This window comes from Pagrus pagrus (assembly GCF_965226575.1).
Source record: "Pagrus pagrus genome assembly, chromosome: 13".
NCBI classification, from domain to species: domain Eukaryota; kingdom Metazoa; phylum Chordata; class Actinopteri; order Spariformes; family Sparidae; genus Pagrus; species Pagrus pagrus.
The window spans coordinates 18,669,619-18,686,903 of NC_140197.1; the positions used below are offsets into that span (position 1 = coordinate 18,669,619).

Sequence of the window (17,285 nt, forward strand, 5' to 3'; positions counted from 1 at the left end):
AAGACCTGTCCCTTTATGCAAGCGTGGTATGCAATCCCCTTGTTTGGAGGTTTAATGGATTTGGGCCGAGTTGAAAGCAGGGTGGCGAAATCTCAGTTATGTAAAACCTAATCATGAAAAGAGACAAAAGGCCCATTAAACAGTGTGCTGGGCAGCAGAGTACACTGGGGGACGGAGGTCTTGAGGAGTCCTCTGGGTTCTGTTGGAGAGAGCGCTCCACTGCTGTTTGTCGCGTGCTTTGATTTGTTTCTACAACACACTGCAGGACAGGTTGAAACATCTCTACACACTCAAGCTATGTGGTTATCTATCTTTTTTAGATGAATGCACTGACAAAAACAAAACTCAACAGGCTCCTGCAGCAATGCTTTTATTAGTTAGCTGCAAAAAAAACATGTTAGTCTTCATGGAGGACAGATCATACAGCGATGCCTTCTGCAGTGGCACAAGTTTCACAGCTTTATAACGCACATAGCTAAATGCCTTTACAATACTGTATTTTAGTACATTATAACGGTCTATAAAGCATCTTCTTTCTCATGAGCATCACATCACATGGAAAGTGAATGTAAAATGACGACCTCAGGTTAGTAAAGTTCAGCCAATAACAGTTAAGGGCCTTAAAGGTGCATTATGTAGTTTTGGGGAAGACATTTTAATTCTGAGTTTGAATTTCTTCTCCAAAACTACAGTGCCCCTTTATTTTTATTTTTTTTTCTGTATATGATTGCCCATTATATCTTCCCAACTGTTTTGATTCATATTAAAGATGCAACATGTTTGATTTTTGTTGGGAGTATGGCTTCAGTAGGTGTCCAATTCTTACATATTGCACCTTTAAAAGGGTGATAAGAAGAGTTAGTTGTTGTTTATGCTGACCTGACAACACAATTTCTGTTCCATATTAAGAGCGGTAAATGTCTAAGATGGAAGAAATGTTTGACAATTTGACACAAAGGAAATTGTTCAGAAATGAGGTAACTTTTTTTGTGCTTTGATTTAACTCTGTATTTTTTTTTCAATCACCTTCGTGAGACAGAATATTAACTACAAAATGTTTTAATTGAACTTTTGTCAATCTCAGTTGACCAATCTGCTCCGCTTACTTAGCAACAAAGAAAATAAATATAATTTAATCTTCTCTAAGGTACAAAACTAGACAAAAAGAATAAATAAAACAGAAAATGTGATTCAGTCATAAAAAGTGCAGAGTTATCATGTCTCCTACTGGCATTGAGACACTCATCGAAACACACACATGAAAACAGAAAGGACAGACTATTGACAGTTTTCCAGTGTCCAATTCCCCTGGTGACATGCAAACCACCCTCAGCCGGTGAACCAACTATTGCCAACGTACAAAAACCAACTTCCTCTCGCCGTTGAGCTAATTATCATAAACTCCTGAGACTTTAGCTCTTACCGCAGCTTTTCATCCTATTACAACATTCCAGCACTTCTGTTTACGTAAGTCGCACGCAGCAGCTACTTCTCCAACTCCGACAAACAATATTCAACGTTTCTCTCCCAAGCACCTAATGATTAAGTCACAGGGTTAACATAATTTAAACACTGATTACTGGTGGAGGTGGACATAATACTTATTGCATAATGCATTTCGAGGCCAAGCACCACTGAAATGTACAAGAATCTGATAGTACATACAGTATTTATCCAACTATAAAAATCTCCCCATACAATAATAAGGATGGAATAAAAGTAACAGTGCTGACTAACAAAAGCAAACATGCGTCAAGGACTGCAGCAAGACACGCAGGGACTGAGCGAGCTTATTGCATCTGCATGTCTTTATAGCAAAGCACTTTCGAAGTTTCTCCTTATCAAACGAGTGCAAGTCTCAGGATGATGAATTATTCGATCATTTGGGAGAGCCCTGAGAATCACTGTCCTTGACTGGACGTTTGTTCTCACTGAGGTCCGCTTTGGTCTTTTGGATGCAGGTGAAGATCTCATTGAAGAGAACCTTGTACTCGGGCTGCTGGCCGTCCTCCAGAACCACTGTCAGGTCGGACAGCCCAGCCGAGCTGGACAGGCGGCGGCGCGTTCGGCTGCTCAGGAAGGGAGTCGTGGACGTCTGGACGGATTTATGGCTGAGCTGATCTGTCGCCTGCTGGCACCGCTGCAGCAGCTCGTCGTATTTCACCTGGATAACACGCACATATTTTAGGCAAGTACATACATTCTCTTTTAACCCTTTAAACACCAGCAATTTTTGGGCCTGACTCTCCTGTATCCATTTAGTTTTTCCTACCCTATTCTAGCAGTCGGCATCAAGTGCCGTACATCATTTGATTCAGGAGGACCTGAAATTTCAGGCTAGCTCATTTAACGTCCCAATTTTACATTTGTTTTGTCTCAGAATGATTGACTTTTTTCTACATATTTCTCATGCATAACTCATATACACCACCTGCAGTGCGCTGTACTGTGCATCCACCTCGTTGAGCAAAGAGATGCCCCTCTGTTTCACCGCCTCCGCTCGCCTTATACACAGCTGCTCGTGACCGCGGCGAATATCGTCTGCGTTCGTTGCTCTCAAAACACTGTCGCTGTTACACCTCTGCCGGATGGATCTCCTCTGCTGCTCCTCATCTTTTTCTACTTTCTCCTCCACCTCGTCCTGAACCGTGCTGGATCTTTCCTCTGAGGAAAAGAATACTGTGTCGGGCACCAGCAGCTGGGACGGTCTCCTCATACTGGTGGGAGCGGAGAGCACAAGTATGCATGTTATAGATCTCTACTTGCGCTGTATATCAAAAGTTGTATCATCGAACAATTCCAAAATGTCAATCTCGCCTACCTGTTGGCACAGTCAGCGCGCCACTGAAGCCGCATCTGCTCCACTTCGGCCTCCAGCTCCTTCTGCCTGGCCCGGCAGCCGTCCAGCAGGGCCAGCCGCTGCTCCAGGCCTGTGTTCTCCCTGATTGTCAACTCAATCTCCTGCTCTGCAGCCTCCCTGCGGCTCCGCTCCGTAGCTATCTGGCTCTGAAGGGTCTGGATGGAGCGTTGGAGAGTCGCTTTCTCCTCCTCTGGGTCTTGGTGGCTGTCTCGGTCATAGGAAGAGCCCAGTGGTGACCAGAGTCCATCCACGCGCAGACTATCGTGGGCTAGGTGCCTGAGCCGGGACAGGGCAGTGTCAACAAATGTGTGAAAATATCACTTAGAGAATAAAAAAAAAATAGTTGCATTTAAATGCACAAATTGCAGTTGACAGGAGTGTAGCTGAGGGCATAACTTCCGCTGGGGATCCTGTACCATGATGTGGCTGAAAATCATGTCTGGCCTACACTATTCAAGTAATGTTTTAATAACATAAATGCTTTACACAATCATAAGAACAGACGAGGTTTCACCAAATTTAACACTCAGTAACACCTCTGCTCTCAAACAAGTGGCATGACATGTAGCGAGCTAAAGCAACAGTAGCACATATGTATTAGCACACTGCTGACAACGAGGGAGGATTAACTGCCTCCTCCTTTGGATTATGTCTCAAGGAGGAGGTCTGATCGGGCTCTGGGTGACCTGTAGGGGCCCAGTCAGCATTACATGGGGCTGAGACAACAGACAGGAGCTCTTACTGTTCAGATGCTATCAACCACCCTTCACTTCTTTGGTCTCACGTAGAAGCAGGAAAGCAAACCAACTAACCACATTACCCTGGGTATAACAGGCAGATACACCTGAACATGTTTCCTGTTAATCTGTACCAAAGTTCTCCAGGTAGTACCTGTCATTGTGTAAGTCATACAGCTCTTTGAGACAGGACACACTCTGTGCACTGAGGCTGCGTCGCTGCTCTTGCAGATCTCTTTTGTTCCGCTCTGCCTGAGCAGTCTTTAGCTCCTCCACCTGAGTCTGCAGGTCCTCCATGTAGGTCTGCAGCCCTTCAACAGTCTCAGTCAGACTGAAGGGGAAAGAAGAGAAAGAAGACACTGAGGTTCTACACTTATTCAAATATGCGATACGCAGCGTATTTTAATACTATCTTCTTCACATTAAGTCTATCTGCTTGGGTGTGTAATTATGTAAAATAGAATTTAAAAGGCAAATTCCTTTATATCTGGTGGACGGACCTGTGGATCTTCTGCTGGGCCAGGCGGTTGTCCTGCACTAGTCTCTGGTTGCCTTGCTCCAGATCCCTGGCGGCCACGTCTAGCTGCTCGTACACTTTGGCATGCTGGTCGTTCATCTGACGCAGCAGGTCCACCTGCTTGGTCAGGTACTGGGGAACAAGAGAGGGAACGACAACAATTACATTTTGTGTTCTGTGTTAGTATTTGTGTTGAATGACTTACATGTGTGATATCGCTGTACAAACATTTTACTGAGAATTTAATAAATCAAAAAGCATCTTTTTCTGCATTGTGTTTGGTAAAAAAATGTTTTTTTTAAAATCTCATATTGGCACGTATAGATCAGCTGACAATATTGGCTAACCCATATATTGGTCAGGCTTTAATTTGATGATTTGTTCAAGGTGTTAAATGCTGCCAGACTGTGATTTCTTTGTAATGAATTGGGGTCGAGTTTTCTACATTCTTGAGTGCCTTGTCTCAGTGCCTCTCTCTGCTCCGCTAACAGAGAGCAACAGTAGTAAACGTTGGTTTAGAAATGGAGTCTGCTAACATAAACTAACAACTGGCTTCTATCGCAACACGGAAGTTCAACAGAGCCGCTTTTCAATCAGTACAACCCTGCGTCTAGTGCAGCCTTGTATCCCACATCGGTGAGACTGGTGGCGGACTCTGCGTGAGGATGAGGGTCAGCGAGATGTATGAGGATTACCATATCAACCTCGATAAATCCTCAAGCCACCAGCCCTCTCAGTGCCGTAAACAAATTAAGGCTCTTATCTTTGTTGACCTCCTGCATGCCATGTCCTCGAACTCAAGCAGATCGGTACTGTCTGCATATGCCAAAACGAAACATCTCAGCACTGAACCATCAGGCCTTAATGTGTTAATTTGTAGGTTTTAGTCAAAAACCTAAAAGTAACCAAACTCCATGCTCTGCTGTATTACAGTAAGGTAGACTGACATAACAGTCAATCTTGTACTGATTTAGAGAATATATGAACAACAAACTTTTGTAGATTAAGAGCAAAACCAAGACCGTCATCAAGATCTTGGTAACTTGAACATCGTCCATGAAAGGTGACAATAAAGCTGGTGAAAGTTTCCCTATAATTAGGCAGACGAACATCCTGCCAAGAGGACGCGACGTGCCAAAGGCTCACTAGGTCAGACTGGTCAGGATTAGCTGTTACTCCAATCTGCTTAAAGCTGAGAGGAATTCACAGGGAATCTTCCCTTCCAGTGAAAGAGCCTTTCACATCCCTCGGCATCGACTTTCCCCAATGAACTGTAGTCTCATTCATATAAAATCACTACGTTTGTGCAGAAACAGATTGTAAAAAACGTGTTTTTTATGCTGAAATGGCTACATCTCGCTCACAAGCTGTGCTACTGGAGCCCGACCAGCTCCGTTTAGTTCCATCCTAACATTTATCACCTCTATCTCCAGCAGCTGCTCCTGGTTGGTGGAGTACATCTGCTGCAGGGCCTGCTCCAGCTCATGGTTCCTGTCCAGGAGGGTTTTCCCCAGCTCCGCTGCCAAATGGAGATCTGTCGAAAGAGGAAAACATGTAAACACAAGATACTAGACAGTCCCAATGCCCAAACACAGGCAAGGAATAGAGCTAGATGTGTGTGAAGGGTGTAAAAACACACACAGATATCTCATTGTGTCACGCCATTGGTGTCCAGCGTTGGTAAATCACGGAGGAATCTTAGGCATGCGTTTGGAAAACTCCTTGTGACCCTCTTTCCCACTGAATTCTGGATCTTTTCCAGCAACAGTGTCGACTAGTCGTTGTGAAGCAAAGTATGTCATATCTGGGACTACTGTAAGTACAGTCATTTACAAAGCAATGACTTCAATAAGCAGTGTCTGTCCTGTGATTTTTAACTCTAATGTGCAATGCTGCAACCAAATAGCAACCTTGAGCCCTACTCTGAAGTCCGTAGAGTTGATATTGAAGAGGATGCTGCTGCATAAATATTTATCCATCATGGAAAACTCTTCAAATCCCTTCCTCAAACTACAAACAATTTCAGTTTTACTGGACTCCACTGTGGAGTCCTACAGGAAGTGTATCCTGCCTGCTGCCATTGCTCTGAATAAGGAGCCGTCTCCGAATCAGACCTGGGGTCCAGGTTCTCTTCTTACAACCAGGGCTTGGACATTTACTCGTACATTTAACAATCACAGTCGCCAATCATTAGGAATTAGGGGTGCGACAAAATATCCTATGATTATTGATACACTATTCACTCAAAATGGCCATCATAATTTGCCAGATCCCGAGGTGGTGTTTTCAAACTCCTTATTTAATCGGCCCCATAAGCTAAAACCCAACCCTGTCCCATTTAGTTTCATACATGTCAGACAGAAGCGTCAAATCCTCACAGTTAAGAAGCTGGCATGAGCAAATGTCTGTTCTTTTTTGCTTGAAAACTAACTGAAACGACTGATCAAAACAGTTTGTTCAGTTCTAATCTAGTTTTATTATATCCTGGTTATGACTTATTATTAATGACCAAACTTGTTTCTAACTAACCTAATCTTTTTTTTCATGATCTTTACAACTGGTCTGATGAGACTGCAATCTATTTATATAATAATATATTTTTTATGCTCAGACGCACTAAATAAACAAACCGACCTTAAAGGACAACACAGTTTCACACTGTTTTATTTTATGTGGCGGACCCTGCCACCTTCCTAACTTCAAACAGTGTACTGGGGAACTTATCTTCCTCTGAGAACAGCTTGTTTATTCACTTATGGAAGAAAATAAATATTTCTGAGATAGTATTATTACCTCATTAAAATTGTAAATACTAAAATTCTACATAGTGCCCCTTTAAATAAGTATTCTTTTGTCTCAAACACACCTCTGTTAGCAGCACAGACAACATTCATGGAAAGCAATCGGAAAACAATCAACACAGGAGCTGTGACAGCCTCAGGAAAGCCTCACCACAGCTTTTACCGCATGACTACTGTGACTCTGTGTCACAAGAATGAAAATAGTAAAATCTCATTTCATCCGGGAGCCCATGTCACTTCAAGAAATCTCATATGATCACAAACTGAAAACTAAAATAAGTTTATTTAACAACAAGCTGGTGTAATAATAACTACTTTAATTACCCTGCAGCCTGCATGTAACTGTCTGGACAGTAATAACATGTCAGCCCACACAGTCAGACAGAGTTTAGGGTGCGTCTCACCGTTTTCCAGGTCCTGCGGGTGATACCAAGACTCTCCATTCTTGTCAAACTCTTCCTCCAAAATCATGTCAGTTAACATTATACAGCCGCTGGGCGAGGACGGACTCCACCTGTCAGAAACCTGACACACAGGTGTGTGTGTAAGTGTTTGTTGAGCAGCTTGAGGCTGTCCGCCGGTCACTCCCGTCTGTGGACAAATGTCAACTACATCCTCCCGGTGTTGCGTGAGGCGTTAAGTCCCCTGTTGTCTACAGCAACGTGGCAAAATCTCTAATGCACCCCGACATCCGGTAGGTGGCAGATGCAGCGTTATAACCGCGACACGACAAAATAACTTTTACTTCATTTTTTACTGACTATTCATCTTCTCTTTTTACACATTTGGCAGTATAATATCTGCAGGAAAGACTAACAATTAAATCTTTTTTTAAAAAACGTTTTCTTGTCGTAACTTCCTGCTTCCGTTGACAGACATTTTGTTCGACGAATCACGAAGCAGCGATGGGAGCCAGAGAACTCTTCTGGTCCAATCAGATGCCTGTATGTTGTTTTGGGTCCCCGCCCCTCCCGGCAGACACAGAAATCGAGTTTGACAACATTTCAGTTGTCCGGGGGAGATTTTGTTGACACGATGCATCTTCAGCAAACACCGAGCTGAAGTCTGTTTAACTTCTGGATATCATGTAATTGAGACAGGTGGAACAAGGGCAAGCTCAGCACTGGACGCTTTTCTGCTCCGGAATAATGACTAATTTGACTACTTTTGCTAATAGCTGTAATTATTAGCAATGCTAAACAACAACAACAACGTGAAATAGTTGTTCCAAGAGACTGCATTTCCTCGCTCCAGGTTGTTAAACGGACAGGTACCTCGGTGGTGAAGTTGCCTGAGCCGCCGTGACAATGGAGGAGAAACCTGCCTCAGGTGTGCGCTACTCCAGGATGAATGTAGGCCGACACCTGATCAACTTTGGGATCAATCCCGCAGCTTTTGCCTATGCTATGACTACACTGGGAGCTGGCATGATAAACAATATATTCAGCTTCTACTATGTCAAACTCTTCATTAACAAGTACAAGGTGTCAGAGGGAGCTTTCCAGCAATCGCAGGTGAGAATACTTAATGTACATATTGCTGTTGTATGTGTGCAGATGTTGAATTAAGTATCTGTAAAATAAAGTATGTTGTTATTTTTTTACTTTGCTGGGCAGAAGAAAATAAATATAAAGTTAAACAATATGAAACTGTTGTCCTTTAAGGTCAGTTTGTTTACTAAGTTTATTACCATGCAAACAAAGAGAATTTGTTTATTTAGTTTGTTATGCATAAAAAAAGTAGTCAATAAAGATTTTTCTGTACTGATTGAAATTTCTCCCCCAAAACTACTAACTTGGCTAAATGCAAGTGAATCACGTGTCGTGGTGGGTAGGTTTTCACATTTGGCTGCTACCCATGGCTCATCCTGTGAGACTAGTCTGAATCTTCCTTGTAATGACTTAGCCTAAGGACATCGTTTAGTGCCTACATATGAATATATGTGTGTGAGAAGCAGACACACCCAATAGATAGGGTTCACAAATCCCATATCACAATATGCTTGACCGAATACCTCAATATCAATATTGTGGCTATATTGTTTGGATGACTATTGGTACACAAGGTGATTAGTAGGCAAAGGCAAGGAGTATGTCAAGTACAACAGTACTGTTACGATAATAATATAATATCGATATATTGCCCGGCCTTAACTACTACCTCTAAAAATGTGGTCACAAGTTATGTTGCTCATTCTGTCAGAAACTGTAATGTAAAAAAAAAGTTTATAAACTGTTACAGACGTTCTTTCTGATGTGATGTTTTTAGGTTATTATTAGTATTTTCATTATCAAATGTTTCCTTTTTTAATTTGTTTTAAAATATTGGTTGAATAATTGTTCAGTCAATAAAATATCAACCTATATAGCGAAAAGTGGCCATTACAATTTCCCATATTTCAGTGCAGTGATCTTCGTATTTCTTTTATCATCTGATCAACTATATAAAACCTAAAGATACTCAATTTACAATCATTTAAATTGGAGAAAAGCAGTAAATCATCACATTTGAGAAGCTGGAAAGAGCATCCGTCAGATCAATCATCAAAATAGTTGTCCTTTTTAAATTTGTTGTTAATCGTCTCAACATTATGATCCACCATCTCCACAGGTGGTGTACATGGTGTGGAATGCAGTCAATGACCCTCTCTTTGGCTACCTGCAAGATAACTCCAGGATGCCCTGCTGCTCCCAGCGACGCCTCTCCATCCTGTACGGTGCCCCCCTCTACTCGCTGACTTTTCTTCTAGCCTGGTTCCCGTGGCGGGCCTACACCCCTGGTGACTGGCTGAGCGGCTTACACTTGATGGTGGCGCTGTGTGCTTTCGACGGCCTGCTAACTTTTGTGCTGCTGGCTCAATGTGCGTTGTTTGCAGAGATTTCCAGCCACCATCAGAGCCGACTAAGACTTATAAAGTACAACCAGGTAAGGACTCAAACACTGCCTCCATCTTCCCTGTCTATGCCACTCAGGCTACTGTCTGTCCTTCACATGTCGCTTCCCTTTTATTTCCCAGGTGGCTTCTCTTGTCGGCTCCTCCAGCATCCTCTTCTGTGGTGTGCTATCCAGAAACATGGAAGACTTTGCGGCCTTCCAAGCCTTCACAGTGTTGATTGCTGTCCTGAGTTGTGGCTGCATGCTCTACACAGGTTTCCACAGCGAAAGCCGCTTTGATAACAAAGGCTGTGAATCAGATGCGGCGCGCTCTGTTGACGGGACTTCCGATCAATCGGCGGTTTCCTTTTCCACTTTAAGAACTTTTATGTGGCAAATCCTCATCCACAGGGACTTCCAGCTTTTTGTGATCATGAACTTCTTCCAGGTTTTCATGTTGGCCTTCTTTAATAATTTCACCATGATATTCACTGAGCACCTGATTCCTCCAGATGTGCTTCCATCACTGGCCAAGAGCATCATGTACGGAGCGGGATTCATCTGTCCACAGGTATAATCCCTTGTTGTTGTTTGCTTATTGTTTATCTTCAGGGTTTAGGTTGCTCACAATGTAGCTCATGAATTGCTTCTGTAGCCCACTCTCAAAACTTGACTTTTGTCTTTAGGCTGGATACTGCAGGTACGACTGCTGTGTCTTGGGACTCGACTTGACTTGAGTCACATGTCTGGTTGCCTTGAATTTATGTGTTCCTGACCTCTTGTCTCCATCCCAGCTGTTGGTCTTGACCTGTCAGAATCTCCTCCACGGTCTTGGCTACTACAAGATCATCCTCTTCACCTTCTACTTGGAGGTTGGAATGGCGGCGATAATGCTAGCACTCGGGCCCCAGCACTACTACGTCCTGGCATTTTTCCTCACGGTTAACATGTAAGAGACTAAATTACTTATAATATTTTTATTAATGTAACAGTACAATGAATTATATCTACACTTTTTCCTTTATCTCCCCTGCAGGGTCCTAATCCAAGCAAACTTCAGTCTGTTTGGCTTGCCTTTGGCTGACATCATTGACGCAGACCTGCAGAAGTACAAGCGCAGGTAACACTATAGTACAGTTATACCTAACACAAGATAATCAGGCAAATGCACATTTTATAACCAAATACACAGATCTATCTATGAAGTCAACCTGTCGTGTTTTTTTCCTTTTATAATCCAACTAATTTGTGTCATTCGACTGTCGATATAATATTTTGTATCATGTTTTGTTCTTACAGTTCCCCTCTCTCTTCCATGGTGTTTGGGACGAACGCTTTGTTCACGAAGCCGGGTCAATCTCTGGCTCCTATGCTAGCGCTTAATATCCTCAACCAGTTTGGGTATGAACAGCTGAAGGACGCAGGAAAGGATCGAAATCTAAGGTACCGAGATTTTGTTGCTGCTTCTTGCCTCAAAACATAAAAATTATAGCAACTGATACCATTCCCTACTGAAAACCCATCGTTCCAATCGTTAATGTGAACCATTCTGTGGAGGGCCAGTGGCAAATTTCCCTTATTGTCTACCCCTGGCTATGTTCAGAAATACAGTCCAAAGTTTATCTGCAGTCAATATGAAGCTTCAGTGGTCTTAGTTAAATTAAGTGGGCAGTTTAGTCTTTTCAGTACAAACTTCTCTCTTTGTGTTACTATTCCTCCACCAGAAACCTTAAAGCAACAGTAAGATTATCTTCAACTAAATACATGTCAATGATTAAGAGATGGCCCTCTTATACCTAACTGCCGTTTATTTCAAAGGTCACTGGTAATATAATGACATAAATTCAAAGCCCATTTGGTGTTTGCTTTGGAGTCATATACTGTATCTTGAACTGGAAAAGTCTATACACACATCTGATATACAACAGCAGGCATTGTAGAAAATAAATTATAGTACAACACTTTGAAATAATTGTGATAACAGTGTTGTAAAATTATTCCTCTTTCTTCCCCAGCGATCTGGAGAGTCTCCACAGTGTCATGTTCTACTTGGTGTGTCTGGTGCCCATGGTCATCGCTGCCATGCAAGCCCTGGCTTGGACACCGTTCTCCATACGCAGCAGTCACACCGTTGACGTAAAGTACGTTGATGGCTAACATAGATGGTTGATGGTTTTTCTTTAGCTGGGAAAATTCTCTTTGTTAGGAAGGAATTTATGTTGAATGTATGTGTAAAGTACTGTATGTTTTAGAGACTCCAGGGTTATATACATATACTGCAAAAACATGGGGAACAACTGTAAATCATTAAGACAGCAGGGGGCACAAGTAGATGAACCCACATAATCACCTTTTTAGATCTCTACAAATATTTTATCTGAAGGCTCCTGATAAGTCCGTAACTTTACTTTCTCTAACTGTCTTATCCTTTTCAAACATGAGTGGATAACTGGACCAAACATAGCAGGGATCATGATACTTTGTTAAATGTCAGACATTGACCTTAGCGGGTCATTAGCATGAACATACAGTATGATGGCTGTGCTCTGAAATAAAAGGGCAGATACCTCAAAAGGCATTTGAAAAATACAGGAGAAGAATTATATTTGTCTAAACATTGAAACTGAATGCAAATGAAAACGTTTCTGCAGAAATCGACTGAAGTTGTTGTGTGACCTGCTGACAGAGAAGCTGGCAGTGGGAAATCTGGTAACAGCCAATTAAAAAAAGATCATGTCTGTGAAGCTTTAGCAGCTAAAGGTCAGAGCTCTTGAACCGAGACAGGTCGGTGAAAGGAACCTGGACACTGAAGATGAAATGGCTTCTTACTGTCCACTGACTGCCTGCTATGTAGGGTCACATTGTGCCACACGATGTTATGAGGAAGATACGTATATAAATGTAGAGAATATTAATGGACTTTTAACATTCCAGGGTTGATTTTGGTTGTATAATTAAGGGCATTGTTGTATTTTATAATATTCACACACACAAAAAGCAGTCGATTTAACCTGTTTACACTCTATATTTTGATGTTGGGAGATATGAATTTGGGACCTAATTGCAATGGCTGGTGACATCACATGTCATTTGCAAATTGCAGATACAATTTCAAGTCCTAGGGCTTCACCAGAAGAAACACGGAGAAAAAAACGTCCCTCATATTTGACTTAATTTCACTTAATCATCAGAATGTTTTGCTGAAATTTGTCTTGCATCCCAAGACGAAGCCAAACACAACAAAGTTGATGCTGTGACGTGTATTTTCACATCCGTGGGGCCTTATACAGACTTGCGTTTTACTTGAAATCATAACCAGTGCTTGGGTAACATTCATGCTGTAATGTGAAAACATGGTTGTCACCCTTTAACCGTAAAGGAGTTTCCTTATATGACAGTTTACAGTAGGAAGTAATGAAGGCGAGGAGACAGAAAGGGAAGAAGTCACTCAGATGTTAAGGTGAATGGTAAACACCTCAGCTGACTGCCAAAAGTTCATTAAAGCTTTTAATGTATATAAAAAGCATCTAGACATGTAAACACCCACTTTGACTTTACAGTTAATACATAAATACATTCAAATGTTGACTGACTTTTAGTGGAAAATATGCAGTAAACAAATATTTTTGGAATAAGACACAGAGAGATTCCTCACAAACATATCAGGTTGTGAAAAAGTTGCCTTACTGTGAGTTTATTGTAAGTTGATGATTGTTCAGTAAAAAAAGACACTCCAGCATCAACAATGCAATATTTTCTTTCTTGATTTAAAGTAACATTATGCAACTTCTAACCTTAGAATTTCCTAAATGTTATTTTAACATTGTTTATCATATGCTGTATTGTCAGATAAAGTCACCTGAAATGTGCCTTTGTGTCATTAAATTGTCAGCTTGGTTTCCAAAGTTTTTCATGAAAAGTGACTTTGTAAAACTATGAACTATAGTGAACTATGATCAGAATAATATTTTTACATGTTTATGATTTCCATATGTGTCGCTCAATGATGAAATAATTGATTTCCTTACTTGACTTTCTGTATTTGCACTTTTACTTTTTTTCGTCTGATTTCCACTTTCATTGCTGAACTGATCTGTGTCCTGAAAATGCAAATGAATGTAAATTGCTACTTTTTACTCTCTTTTCCTGAAAGTGCAATTCCCAAATTAAACGGCTTATTGACCTAAATATATGGAGGGAACAGTAAACTCTGCTGTGGTTTTTAAAAAGAGTGAAATTGCTGAAGGTGCTGCGATATTGATCACAATCACCAGAATGTAGATAAAACTACAATTGCAATACTTGAGTGCTGTCGGTCTGTCTGTCTGTCTGTCTGTCAGTCACTGCTGAAACCAACAAAAATGAAAAGAAAATGAAGAATGACTCAGGACCTTTTGTTGTGGTTGATATGTCTCAATTCATGAGAGAAAACTAGACAGTACACAACTACCCTGCAGCAATTCTCATTTCCTTAGTCACATAACCGCGTCCTCCATCAGGCATTTCATTGCTTTGAAATTTCCTCTCGGTCCAGATGATGGAGGTCTGAATCTGTCATGTGATGTCTGTTGACGACACTCACACGACATTTTGATAGATGTCATCATGTGAGCTGTCCAGGTCAGCGCTCGCGGCCTGCAATGAGATTAAATTTCAGGGAATTTGAATATAAGAGTAAAATCACGTTCGTTCTGCAACGCAGGCTGTGCAGAAGTTCCACGTTTACTCAATCTGTCTGTTGACTAAATCTGACGTGCTGCAATAAGATTTACCTCAGCCGGAGAGCGGCTTCTGCTCACGCTTTGTTTGATTCTCCTCAAGTTCCTTCTGCTGTACATTTCCTGCAGCACGTCACGGAATTGTTTAGTCTCTGATGAGTTATTCTGGAAAGAAGATATTCATCATTAAAACAAAGATATCTGGACTCATTTCTATGCATTTAATGTACTAGAGAAGCCAATGAGCAACTGCTTTGTGGTGTTGCAAGAGCCCTTTTCTGGCCAATTATTTACAGATGCATTAGTTCCCGTTCCTCTTTTTGCTTCTGTTGGCTTTTCCCGGACTATGTAAGAACAAAAAAAACACACTAAAACAGAAAATCACTTTTGTACAAACCTTGTCAGATTTTTTAACCCTTTTGCAGCCATGCTAGAACAGAGAGGGACAGAACCGGTAAATCTCTTGTCTTGTTTGATAGATCTTAACAAAACATATCATTCAAAAATAAATCTGTCTAGTTATTCACCTTTTTCTTTATGATAAGTGTCACTATTGCCAGGCTGTACATGAACAGGAGGACAAACGACAGCCACAGAAGAACGATCCTCACCATTATTTTAACTTTTTCTGAAAACAAAAAGAAAATTTGTTCCAGTTCATCTTAATCAACAAATCCGAACATCAGTGCCTGACTTTTAAAAAGCAGTTTTCTCTCTTACCCCTCACCACGAGCGTTGTCCCCAACCCTACATGCTGTGAGCCGCGTGCTGAGTCTCCATGCGTTGCTGCAGCACAGTGGTAGATCCCGCTATCATTGACATGAAGTGAGCTGATGTGTAAAGATGCTCCTTTGAGTACGTACTTGAGAGAATTGTGAAGACGAAGATGGACTGTTTCTTTGACAAGAAACCACTCATACTGCAAGTCTTTGTCTGAACAAAGTGAAGTGGCTACAGTACAGGGGAGAAGAACTTCTTCTCCTGTTTTCTTCAAGATCATCTCGTCCGGTTGTGACAAGCAGCTCTCTGCTTCCTTTCTGCTCTCTGGAGTGATAGACGGAGAAAATAAACAGATTTAAAGTCCAAAGCGTTTGAGAGAAATCACTGAGCTGTTGTCGAACAAAAGGAAATACATAAAGACGTCTTACCTGTGACTGGCACGTTGGTGAGCAGGAGGGACAACCATAACAACCACTCCATGTTGGTGGCTTGAGAGCTTGTGAATGATCTCATTATTCCCCTCATGACAGCTGACAACATAGGAAGTAAGTCTATTGCATTTCCTCAGCAGTAAGTCCCAACTTCCTCTCCTCTGCAGCTGAATGGATTTGAATAAACATGAGATATTTCAGTGTTTATTTTTGATTTAGATAGCCTTCATTTAACCAGGTCGGTCTCACTGAGATCACAGATCTCTTTTAAAGGGACGTTACAACAGTAAATTAACAGAAAAACACAAAATAAATCACTGAAAACATTTGCACACAGACAGCCTGGACTCAGTTGACTCCACCATAGCACTAAATGTCAAGAGAATGATGACTGTGATTTCCATATTTCAGGTTTAAAGCAACATTATGTAGAAATTGGCATTTTCTGCGATTTTGCGCCCCTCGGCCTGTTATTGCCTAATGTGAACAGTGAACTTCTGAACGTGTGGGAACAAGACTGTGATGTAGCAAGAGGATGTGTTCACTAAAATGAAAGCAGGCAATACTACTGCTACTAGTGAGACTGTGAGCGACCTTTTAAGAGGGTAAGAAAGCTAAATGTCTAGTTTTGGCTTGATTAAACATGATGATGTATAAACTGAGAAATCATTTAGAAAATATTATGATATGTTAAGAAGTTTTATAATCAATATATTGATATTTAACAGATAACAGATATTTTTGTCATTAACCTGCTACAGGACAAAAAAGAGCCACCTCCGCCATCCTCTTCTGAAATATTAAGTTTGCTGTGATGTAATTTAATAAGATACAAGTTGATTTCATAAATGAATATTGTTCTTTCTACTCCATCACATTTACTGTATTTTACATTCCTAGTTGTTTTACAGATCACACCACCCAGCAGTATATAAAGTTGCTCAAATTAGCTCCACCTCGACCACCTTCAACATTAAATAGCTGCTTACATGTTTGCTGCTTACAAACATTTTATTATTAAAATTATTTTAACAACCCAATGACATATACGCTACTCAAAATTAGTTCATGATGTTGGGAAACTTTAGTGTTTCACTTGACTGTTTATTCTGTGACATATCTGAATTGTTATTTTGTGTTTTGTGAATATTTTTGGTACCAAATAATAATGCAACACATTTCATTTGACTTCTGTTTATATTCATGCACATGCATATATGCAACCATATCCAAATATCCCTAACTCATTTTGAGTAGTGTACTATCCAGTGATGGAATGTAACCAAGTACATTTACTCAAGTACTGTTCTTAGGTACGATTTTGAGGTATTTGCACTTTACTTGAGTATTTAATTTTTTTTTACTTTATACTTACAAGTTGCTTTGCAGATTGCATACTGCATAATCAGAAAAATGCTGAATATCTGATCCGATAATTGGCCAAATTAATAATTAGTAGTCCCACAGTAAGTAGTATAAGCATGTATCTAAAATAATGATAAAGTAAAATTAATTTTTAGCCTACTTGTACTTTCAATACTCAAGTACATCTAATATCAGATACTTTAAGACTTTTACTCAAGTACTATACATATACAAAATACTTTCAGTTTTACCCTTTACTTAC

At 40.8% G+C, this 17,285-nt stretch overlaps 3 protein-coding genes across 3 annotated transcripts; 1 reads left to right on the forward strand and 2 right to left on the reverse strand.

Moving 5' to 3' along the window:
* Nucleotides 1–352: 352 nt before the first annotated feature.
* cdr2a (cerebellar degeneration-related protein 2a) lies at nucleotides 353–7,735 on the reverse strand. Its single transcript, XM_084371832.1, has 7 exons — nucleotides 7,320–7,735; nucleotides 5,536–5,648; nucleotides 4,098–4,246; nucleotides 3,752–3,928; nucleotides 2,822–3,136; nucleotides 2,432–2,717; nucleotides 353–2,164 (listed from the first exon to the last, which is right to left on the reverse strand). Exons 1-7 carry the CDS (start codon nucleotides 7,396–7,398, stop codon nucleotides 1,880–1,882), a joined length of 1,404 nt encoding a protein of 467 aa, XP_084227958.1. The 5' UTR covers nucleotides 7,399–7,735; the 3' UTR covers nucleotides 353–1,879.
* Nucleotides 7,736–7,867: 132 nt separating this feature from the next.
* On the forward strand, nucleotides 7,868–13,997 carry mfsd13al (major facilitator superfamily domain containing 13a-like). Its single transcript, XM_084370532.1, has 7 exons — nucleotides 7,868–8,429; nucleotides 9,526–9,840; nucleotides 9,932–10,360; nucleotides 10,584–10,738; nucleotides 10,826–10,909; nucleotides 11,089–11,232; nucleotides 11,805–13,997. Exons 1-7 carry the CDS (start codon nucleotides 8,223–8,225, stop codon nucleotides 11,944–11,946), a joined length of 1,476 nt encoding a protein of 491 aa, XP_084226658.1. The 5' UTR covers nucleotides 7,868–8,222; the 3' UTR covers nucleotides 11,947–13,997.
* Nucleotides 13,998–14,092: 95 nt separating this feature from the next.
* Nucleotides 14,093–15,777, reverse strand: LOC311267454 (uncharacterized protein). Its single transcript, XM_084370533.1, has 6 exons — nucleotides 15,656–15,777; nucleotides 15,228–15,551; nucleotides 15,035–15,135; nucleotides 14,905–14,937; nucleotides 14,562–14,672; nucleotides 14,093–14,424 (listed from the first exon to the last, which is right to left on the reverse strand). Exons 1-6 carry the CDS (start codon nucleotides 15,765–15,767, stop codon nucleotides 14,368–14,370), a joined length of 738 nt encoding a protein of 245 aa, XP_084226659.1. The 5' UTR covers nucleotides 15,768–15,777; the 3' UTR covers nucleotides 14,093–14,367.
* Between the last annotated feature and the right edge of the window lie 1,508 nt (nucleotides 15,778–17,285).

Excerpts from the sequence above, each read along its gene's own strand:
- cdr2a (XM_084371832.1), bottom strand. The coding sequence starts at position 7,398 with ATGTTAACTGACATGATTTTGGAGGAAGAGTTTGACAAGAATGGAGAG. Across the intron at positions 5,649-7,319 it reads CCCGCAGGACCTGGAAAACG|ATCTCCATTTGGCAGCGGAG; the intron begins GTGAGACGCACC and ends CTCTTTCGACAG. Across the intron at positions 2,165-2,431 it reads CACAGTACAGCGCACTGCAG|GTGAAATACGACGAGCTGCT; the intron begins GTGGTGTATATG and ends CGTGTTATCCAG.
- mfsd13al (XM_084370532.1), top strand. The coding sequence starts at position 8,223 with ATGGAGGAGAAACCTGCCTCAGGTGTGCGCTACTCCAGGATGAATGTA. Across the intron at positions 10,739-10,825 it reads TTTTTCCTCACGGTTAACAT|GGTCCTAATCCAAGCAAACT; the intron begins GTAAGAGACTAA and ends TCTCCCCTGCAG. Across the intron at positions 10,910-11,088 it reads CTGCAGAAGTACAAGCGCAG|TTCCCCTCTCTCTTCCATGG; the intron begins GTAACACTATAG and ends TTGTTCTTACAG.
- LOC311267454 (XM_084370533.1), bottom strand. The coding sequence starts at position 15,767 with ATGTTGTCAGCTGTCATGAGGGGAATAATGAGATCATTCACAAGCTCT. Across the intron at positions 15,552-15,655 it reads CACCAACGTGCCAGTCACAG|AGAGCAGAAAGGAAGCAGAG; the intron begins GTAAGACGTCTT and ends CTATCACTCCAG. Across the intron at positions 14,425-14,561 it reads GAAGCCGCTCTCCGGCTGAG|GCCGCGAGCGCTGACCTGGA; the intron begins GTAAATCTTATT and ends ATCTCATTGCAG.